Source organism: Curcuma longa, chromosome 9 (assembly GCF_044706935.1).
Source record: "Curcuma longa cultivar G26 ecotype Majalengka, Jawa Barat chromosome 9, ITB_CL_G26_1.1, whole genome shotgun sequence".
Taxonomy (NCBI): domain Eukaryota; kingdom Viridiplantae; phylum Streptophyta; class Magnoliopsida; order Zingiberales; family Zingiberaceae; genus Curcuma; species Curcuma longa.
The window spans coordinates 4,257,188-4,267,126 of record NC_133869.1 but is presented as its reverse complement, the minus strand read 5'-3'; the positions used below and the strand labels follow the sequence as shown (position 1 = coordinate 4,267,126).

General features: G+C 33.9%; 1 protein-coding gene across 1 annotated transcript; it reads right to left on the bottom strand.

Moving 5' to 3' along the window:
* Positions 1-3,331: 3,331 nt before the first annotated feature.
* On the bottom strand, positions 3,332-8,410 carry LOC141834790 (putative glutathione S-transferase DHAR1, cytosolic). The gene is made up of 6 exons (XM_074722159.1): positions 8,235-8,410; positions 8,067-8,157; positions 7,831-7,977; positions 5,900-6,017; positions 5,562-5,702; positions 3,332-3,712 (listed from the first exon to the last, which is right to left on the bottom strand). Exons 1-6 carry the CDS (start codon positions 8,311-8,313, stop codon positions 3,626-3,628), a joined length of 663 nt encoding a protein of 220 aa, XP_074578260.1. The 5' UTR covers positions 8,314-8,410; the 3' UTR covers positions 3,332-3,625.
* Between the last annotated feature and the right edge of the window lie 1,529 nt (positions 8,411-9,939).

The following is a 9,939-nucleotide window of genomic DNA, read 5'->3' as shown; positions in this document are numbered from 1 at the left end:
GTCTTTTGGGGAGAGCCCAAGAACAAAGTCATGAGGGCTTAGGCCCAAAATGCACAATATCATGTCATTGTGGAGATATTTTGATTTCATCGGTACTAACAAACTATTCAATCTACCAATCGACCCTCTCGATCTATCAAACCCTAAAAAATAAAGTTAGCATAGAATATGATAATTAAGCAAAATATAGTTAGAAAATCACTTAAATAGTTGATCTTAACTTTAGAATATGAGTGAAACCCTTAGTCAGATCGTTGTCTAAGGTTCTCCTCATAATGAGGACTCGTCCTTACGCATTCTTATTTTTAGAAGAACCTCTCGACTCCAAGAGCTTACCTTACTTATCACTTGTCAAACATCAGGTCCTCTAGACTTGTTTGGGTTTCCTTTACTCAACATTTGATCTCTTGACCCGCTAGAGCTTTCTTCTGACTAAATATTCAACATCAAGTCCTCCAGATTTGTTTGGACTTCCTTTACTCAACATTTGATCTCTTGACCCGCTAGAGCTTTCTTCTGACTCGATATTCAATCACTGACCCATCGAATCCATCTCACCAGATATCTAATCCCTTGATCCATCTGGACTTCTGTGCCTAGTGTCTTTAATCTAGTAAGACTTTCAATGTCTAGTATTCGGTCCACCTAACCTACTAGCTTTCACTTGCCTAGTATCCAGTCAACTTAACTTACTAGGGCTTTTATGGTAAGCTACCTGCACACTCAACTGTATCAACTCAGAAAATAGCTTAACTTTAAACTTTTATCAACATCAAAACTCAGGTTCGATTCTAATGTTCCTTGCACTAACAATGACAACCTAAAGTTTTGTAGACCTAAAGCATTCAAATAAGAGTTGTAAACTACAATGACCCATTCAAGGACTAAAGCATACAATTGCGAGTTTAAATCTTTGATTTGATGAAATGATCAAAATTTTGGCTTTCGACAAAACAAAGATGAACCTTGTATCTATAAGAATGTTACTAGGAGCACAATTTCCTTTCTAATATTGTATGTAGATGAAATTTTGCTTATTGGAAATGATATCTTGAAGTTGGAATTGTTAGTATATGACTCTTGATGAAGTTCTGTAGCAAGGATATGAGAGAACCAACCAATGTGCAAGGTATGTTGATTTATAAAGATAGATCCAAGAGCTTACTAGGACTCTCCCAATAGGGGGTGTAAACAAGCTGAGCTTGAGCTTAGTTGTATTTAAGTTTGTTTATTTACTTAATTCAAGCTTATTTATTAAAAATCTTATCAAGTTTGAGTTGAACTAGAGTTTTTTTATCAAGCTCAACTAATGATGTTGTTATCCTTGTAAATTAGGTTAAATATTTATCTAATATATGAAATTTATAATATTTTTATTTTTAACATATTATCAATAATTTAATATTATAATTATTATAAATTATTATATTTTTATATATTTGAATAAAAAATTAAGAAATAAATTCATAATTAAAATTTATATAATTAATAAATAAATTTATTCATAAATATTTTATAAATTTTATTCATGAACTAATAAATCAAGCTTACTAGTATTCAAGTTTGTTTATTATATATATTCTTTTATTATTGAACACCAAATTTATTCATAAATATCTTGTTCATTTATAGCCTTATCTCTCAGAGCTCTTGGATAGACAAGATACTAAAATAATTTAATAAGAAATAATCCAAAAGAGGATTGTTTCTTATGTTACATGATATTCCCTTTTTGAAGGCATGCATCCTAAGATCTTATATGCCATTATATGTACAACACTATATTTGAAGCTTGATCCTAATATGTTTTAACCATAGGCAGTCACTATTAATCTAACCTTAATTAGAGTCATTAGACTATAGTGAAAAATATCCTAAAGGACTTGAAAAGTGCGAAACAGAAAATTTACCCACTCTTCTCCCTTAAAAATAAAACAAAAAAAGATTGAGAACGTAAGAGAACTTTTTTCACAAATATCATCCCTATATAGATTTTATTTTAGTGTAAGAATGATACAAACTCTTTGTCTTTAGTTATATCTAAAAGATTATAGAATCATTTATTAAGGAATCAAATATAATGTAAAACTTTTTTAAGAGATAAAAATTTCATTTATGATGATTATTATATGTAAATAAAATATATCTTAAAATTTTATTTGTTGTCGAAGATGATAGATTTGTGTGAACATAGGTTGAAAGGCATGATAACAAATTTAATGTTTGAATGAGCATATAGGAGAGTTGAAAAAAAATTTTAGAAGCTCATGATTAGGATGAACATAGATAGCGGTCATCAAGACATATTTAGATGTTCAATATTTAGATGAGGACTAGTGAATCTTAAAGTACTATTCAAAAATAAATAGTCAAGACATATTAAGAGATTTGAGATGTGTATAACACTAAGAAAAGATATGGATCATCTTAGTAAACTTGAGATACGAGTGAAAGTAAATAAAGATCATAAAAATCTGTTTTGAGGTTTGAAATTTGAATGAACACTAGGGAAAGCCGACGAATCATCCTGTGAAGCCAAAATTTGAATGAAGATAAAGCTCAACAGACATGTTATGGGGGTTCAATATTTGATTAAGCACGATTAAGGCTGAATGATCACACTGCGTTCCCAAATTAATACAACAGCTAACCATATTCCAATAGTTTTTTTTTCTAATTTCTCGTATTTAGTGATTTTCTTGTGTTACAAACACACTCAAGATCACTGATTTTTGTTGAGTTTACTGCATTTTTTTCCCCAAAAGTTAATGTCTGTTCGTGCTTCATTCACTTCCAAATTACTGCTGCATCTCCAAATCACGCATCTTGTATCAACGATTCCCAAGTGCTAGCACAACTCGAGTGCATAAAATCCAAAAAAGTGCTTCGTCTTCAAAATCACGGTAGACAACTCACTGCATTCAATTCATTGGTGTTGCACTCAACTTGACCCCTTCCCAATCTGTGCTTTTCCTCTGCAATAATTTCCATTGCTTCATCAAGGAGATATCCAACACACGACCAGGACTCTTCAGCTACAATGCCGCAGAGTAAATACTTAGCATTACGATTCAGTCGCGACGATCGTTGGACTCCCTTATAAATAGTCATTTCAAACTTCTCGTGCGATGCAATAACAGAAGTCCATCACAAATATGAAATCCATCAATTCTCCCCACGACCACAGTTATTACGAATGAACATATTAATGAGCACATTTTTATTATACCACAATGCTTATTCTCTGCTATTGCCGAAGCTTAGGAACATTCACGAGTAAAACCCTTTTGTTAAGGCATATATAAGGACAGAAGTTTTCATGATAAATAAATTTCGAAAGGAGAAAATGTTAAGGCATTTCATTTTACTAAGTCCTTTTACTACCACAAACCATAAGAGAGCTTTTTTAATTCATATTCCACGGAACAAGTAGCAGAAGCTAAGAGACTTCAGGAACCAAAGCGGCTCTAAAGCTCTCCAACTAAAAATTACATATCAAGCATTCCATTTACTACCACAAACCAGAAGAGAGCTTTTTTATTCATATTACACGGAACAAGTAGCAGATCCTAAGACAGTTCAGGAAACAAAGCGGTTCTAAAGCTCTCCAACTAAAAATTACATATCAAGCATTCACTTTTGGTGCCCATCCAGCAATCACATGCTCCTTTGCAGGCTTGGTCTTGCAGAATGATTCCCGTTCAAAAATGTGCTGAAAAATGTTGAAGGTTTAGCAAGGTAGATGTCAAAGCATACTGTAGTTTCAAAAACATATTGTAGAAGCATAGTAAGCGACTCAAAAGCATTATAAATAACAAGTGTATTCTTATGCTACCAGGCAAGTTCTCTGTTGAGTACCAAGCTATTGTAAGCATTTGGGAGTAAGGCTATTCTAACCATTTGGACAGTAAGGCTATCATAACCATTTAGGCTGTTAATATAGATTTTCCACTTTCCAGGCCACCAGGAGAGTCTTCACCAATCGATCTCACATCCAAGTCTAGTATTCAACAATGTCAAGAATTAAATAAAAACTGGACAAAACTATACTAATTCAATCTGATTGACCTGGTCTCAGTTTCTTGATAGCAAAGGGGAAATTTTCATTTTTCTACCTAGATTACAATTTCTTTTTCAAAATCACCCAAATTCACTTTCATCAAAATACCCACTGACTTTCTAGAGTTATGTCATTGGCTCCATCGACAGAACTGAGACATGGTCGTCAAATGCTCTACATGTGAGTGTTCAGGTGCATTTTGACAATCCCATTGCCACTGTTGTCTCAGCGACCAAATGGACTGCAACAACAATGAAGATGACTATTACGACATCTTTTCTGTCACAGATCCCACAATTTGCACTCATTAACCATTGTCATGCTGTTTAGTTACCCACAACGTTGGCAAACAGATGAATTTTTTTGGAGCAAATCAGACAACATTGTTCAACAAATGGAGACACAAACCACAGTTTAGCCTGCTGGTTCACTCACAATCTTGAGTCACAGATAGTACAGGAACTCATCATAGCTTGGTGCAAAGTTTCATTAAGTTCAGGGATCCTAAATGCTTTCCAGCTTTATTTGGTTGCTGATCTTTTCAATAAAATTTTGTATTTGATCTTCTCTATTTGCTTGCTCTTATCAAAGTCCATTTCTTCTTTGTTTACCTCTCCACCTGTGTTGCCTATAGAACTCTTTGGCTACCCTCTCCAAACCTGTGTCAAGAACTGACACTTGATGCCAACATTCTGAATGGAGATTCTGTATTTCTATTGTTCATGTCTAAAAGTTTTAGAGATAGCTATATAATTGGATCGTCAATCATGTCAGATACCTAAATCCAAGTAACATAGTAGGCAGCCATCCATGTTTACAAGGCTCACAAGGTGCTCTCCTCCCACCTTTAGAATTTGAAATTGAAGAAAGCTTGGCACATTGGTATGTGCTGACCTGTGTTCTACATCAAGGACTTGGCTTTGACTGCAGAAGCAATTATGTTGGCACCAGCATCAATTCTCATCAATGTGAAGCAGTTGGTTGATATGGCACCCCAAACCCAATACATTTGCTTGATGTCAGTCATGCAGCACAAGTCAACATCACATGATTCTACCTCTATGGCTAGGCAATCATCACCACAACCAATATGTCAACCATCCTAGTTTTTTTTTTCTTTTTGCTACTGTGCACATGATAAAATAATCCAATTGGCTGATGAAGACAGGATGTGTTGATTAAGCTACACCAATGGGTGAAGCATTTGTGCAGCTGGGTGATGTAATAGATGAGGTGAGTGGATTGTCTTGCCCCTTCAACCCCACAGTGATTCTACTGCCATAAGTTAGTTATTTTAGTGGAATCAACAACTTGGTGCTTTTTTCTTTTCCTCTTTGTTTTGTGGTGGTGGTGGTTTGGTGGGTGGGGGGCTAAAATGAAAATATGACCTACTAAAAAGAGACAAAGTGACGAGATAAAGATCTTGTATTGAAATGCAAGAAAAAGAGTAACTCTAAACAGGAAAAATAAAAATTCCACAGACAGGAATCTAGAATCACACCTTCATGTAAGCATGAACATAGGAAAGATTCTCCGGGACCTTCCATCCTTTGAAATGATCAAGCACTACGACTAGATGGAACAACTTAGGTGCCAAGCTCAAGTCAACAGCAGAAATGTTGTCACCATTGACATATGGGCCCTACATAAAGTATAAAAACCAACAATTGAACCAGAGTAACAGGCCTATAGGCTTGAATTAGGTTTTCAATGAAGCATAACTCCAATTATTGGACACTCTTCAAACAATTGATAAAATAAGATATGTGGGAGTAAACCTAATTATTCACACTTAAAATACTCGCTAACTTTGGATGCTATCGTCACTCTTAGACTTACATGAGTTTTAAGATGTTCATCCAATGCCTGTAGCTCATCAATCAGAGCTTGTTCCGATCCATCATTGGCATCCTTGCTCTTCAAGAACTTTATGAAAGAAGAAAAAATTTTTGATCCCCTGACAAAGATGGTAAAAAAAATTCACTGCTATGATAGTTGAATGGCCTTTTATACAGCCACATTTAATATTATGAAATAACAAAATAATCAATAGTGAATTTGTTACTACAAATAAATGAAGAAAGATTGAAAAGAAATTTTAAGAACACTACATACATAGTAAATATTAAATCAATCAAATCAAAATACTGTACAAGTTTGTTCTTACAGGTAACATTCAAACAACAACAATAACCAAATCTTTATCCCATTAAATGGGGTCGGCTCTATGAATCCTCCTATGTCATTGGGCTGATTCATCCCCTACTATATCAAATCTTTTTTGATTTTTATCATCCTCTATTAATGTGTGTATTTATAGTCTCACATGATTTAATTGAGGCATTTATTGGACACTTATATCCATGTCATCTTAAATGCGTCTCTCAAAATTCTCCCTCGATAAGCACAACCATTTTCTCTCTAATATTCTCATTCCTTATGTTGTTCATTCTTGTATGCCCGCACAATCCATTTTAATATTTTCATCTCTATGAATCTCATCTATTGTTCGTGTGCTCACTTTATAGTCCAATATTCAACTTCATATAACATATAGACCAGTCATTCGTAAAAATTTCCTATAAGCTTTAGAGGTACTTTATGATCACAAAAAAAATTGACATCCTTCTCCATTTCAACTATCTTGCTTTAACTTATGTAAAATATCTTTGTTAATCCTTCCACCCTTTTGCAAAAAAGATCTAAACTCATCATCTCCTACCTTAATAATTATCTTGTTACATCTAATACTACTAAATTTAAATTTCATTACCCTATTAAGCCTAAAGTCTTTTTCTTTTAGTATTGTTGCCAAGATTTGAGTTTAGCATTTTCATTTTCACATGTCTCATCAATCAAAACAATGTCTTATGCACCATGATAACATTCAAACAAAGAGAAAATTATGACATTATGTATGAAATACTTCATCCTTTATACAAATGTGCAAATTAAAAGTAGTATAAGTTATACAAATATTGTTTACAGTGATATTATTTATGATATATGTTTTGCTGCTGTTGTTTGTTGTACAAGTTGTAATCTATCACCATGACTCATGTGGATACATAATGAAATAATCTAACAAAAGAAAGAGAGACATGGTAGAATGAGTATGAATCAACCAAATCAATCAATATAGATGAAAGGTACAACTGTTTATTCTCCAGGTATGTGGTTACTGGTATCTCTTTGGCCTTCCAAAACAATTCTTGAACACAATTTTGACTTTATAAAAAATTCACTTCAAATATGAATAATAATCAAGCTAAAAGTTTCAATTCCGGTTCTTCACATTAAAAAAGAGACAGAAATTTGAAAGCACGGAAGAAAAGTCAGAGAGAATATCCATCATACAAACTTTTCTGCCTTGCGGATAGAAGTCTGACACGTCCCCATGGCTACTGTAGACTATCAGTCAAATCAAACACAAACCAACTGTGTCTCGGACAAAACACAAATATGGACGTTCCAGGCCATCAACTAATCTAAACAGTACCTTTCCAGATTCGTTTACTAAAGGACGCATAACAGTTCAATAGTCTAATCTAAGTTACTGAGCAAGGCATTACAGAGCTCCAGAACAAAAATATTAATCACACGAACCTCACATTGTTTTCATCATATCAGAAGTTGTAAAATCCATTAGGACATGCATCAGGATATGAGCCTATAGCAGCCTATAACCAATTGCACCATGAACCAACAGAAACAAACAGAAAAACTAAACTGGAAAAAAAAATTAAAAAAAAAATCTGCTCCAATCTTACACTGACGAGTACTCCTGGGGAGCGACAAGCGAAGAGTTCGGATATTTCTCCTCCAAAATTTGGGTGATAACATCCGAATCGGGAACCCACTTGCCATCATCCGCCTTCAGCACCGGAACCTTACCTTCTGGGCTAATATCCAAGAACCTAATCCAACGACATTAACGACAAGAAACTTTCTCGTGGACACAAGCTAAAAAATAAAGCATCGTCATGAAAAATCACACTTAGATTACCAATCCGGCTTGTTGCTAACATCGATCAACTTCAGATCGTAGGGAATCTCCTTCTCTTCTAGCGTGAGAAGCACCCTCTGACAAAAAGGACCTGTTCAGTGCATGGACAAGAGATCAATGACTATAGAACCGGCACAAGGCGACGAAAGAGTATCGAGGTGGCTTTACAGTCGCCGAGGGTGTCCGGTGCTCCGACGGCAGCCTTCACGCACACCTCGACGGCTTTATCAGAGACGACGGCTGCCATTGTTGGCGGTGAAGAGGACACTGAGCTCCGGGCCGAGTGCACGCAGAGGATGTGAGGCAGCCACTCGGACGCGATGGTCTGGAGAATTCCAGTCGATGCGCTTTCAGGAGACCCTTTTCTGGTGTGCTGCTCCTGCGGAGTATGGTGCATAGCGGCTTAGGCGCACGTGTTTCACGTTGATTCGAGATTGGTCATTCATAAAAACGTTTAATAATTGTCAAACGGCCCAAGTTCGGCCTTTTGTTTTCTTTTTGAACAGAAAATGATAAAGTAATTAAATGTATGAATTCAATTATTGTGGTCCCAAATTTGACCTTTCTTACTTTTTGTTCCTGGGCCCAACTTTGAAGTTTTCTTTTTCGGCTTTTACAAAGGGAAAAAAAATGTACTCAAAATATGAAATAGCCACCGGATAGAAGAGTAACTTAAATATGGGGCAAAAGTAAATATTTTGCACATATTTTTTTAAAAAGTATCAAAGTGTTTTTTTTAATTGGCACTCTATTCAAATTATTTTTTAGAAATACTCTTAAATTAATTTTAAAATTTATCTAAAAAATTAAACAAGTCATTAAATTAGTATAAGTTTAAACAAGAAATTTAAATAATATTAAAAAAATAATATTTTTTTAAACTAAAGGAATGATATAAATTTTATTATAAAACATACTATATAGAATTCTCCTATGTTGTTTTTAATCTTTTATTATATCCTAATTTATATTTAAATAAATTTTATAATATTTTATTATTATTAATCAAGTCATTTTCCTCTCCTTTAATTAATATATATATTTAGAGAGGTAATCCTTGTGATAACAGATTTGACAAATCACCGTATAAAATAGGATTAAATCCAGATATTCACTACTAGTAGATTTAATCTTAACTTTAAAATCAAACGTAAGTATATTTGTATTTGTTGTGACAAGTAGCTTTATTTATATATTTATTATAATTTGACAATCGCCTATATGAGATATTTAACTAGTCACGTAAGTATATATTCATATTATTTTAATTGCATCTTTAAGTTTTTTAAATCTTAATTTTTTAATTTTAATTTTTTTTAATGTTCTCTTCGTCTCAGATCAGGGGATCTTTTCAATTGAAGGATCTCCATAAATAATACATATTCCGGTTGACTGAACCTAATTCTAATTACTTTGTTCAGAAGTAAAGATATCTACGGAAGTCGGTTCGTCCTATTCAGATATTTACAATCAAGAGGTACTGGATTCTCTTTCAGATAGGTCCTAAAAGGAGAAGGAAGGCTGAAATGCCAACAAACGTCCATCTATTCTCTAATTCACCTGCTCCAATTTGTTTTGGGAATATCCAGTGCCAAAGTCACTGAATGGGTAAGTTGTCAATCCCTAAAACGGACTAAGTAATGTACTTTATCTATTGGGTTATTATCCGTCATATGGTCTTAAATGATGTGTTCATACCACAAGTATATAGTGTCGTCAAGTAATACAAATATCATCCATTAAGATCATGTTGTTGAATACCAACATATTCGCAAAGGAGGTTATTTAAACAATCGAGAAAGGCAATATTATGGGAAAAGAAACAAGAGCGATCAAACAAAAATAGTGAAAAAACTAATTCGGAAGGTAATTC

Coding starts and splice junctions, on each gene's coding strand:
- LOC141834790 (XM_074722159.1), bottom strand. CDS start 8,313: ATGGCAGCCGTCGTCTCTGATAAAGCCGTCGAGGTGTGCGTGAAGGCT. Junction 8,158..8,234: donor ACCGGACACCCTCGGCGACT/GTAAAGCCACCT, acceptor TGCACTGAACAG/GTCCTTTTTGTCAGAGGGTG. Junction 5,703..5,899: donor ATGAACATCTTAAAACTCAT/GTAAGTCTAAGA, acceptor TACTTTATGTAG/GGCCCATATGTCAATGGTGA.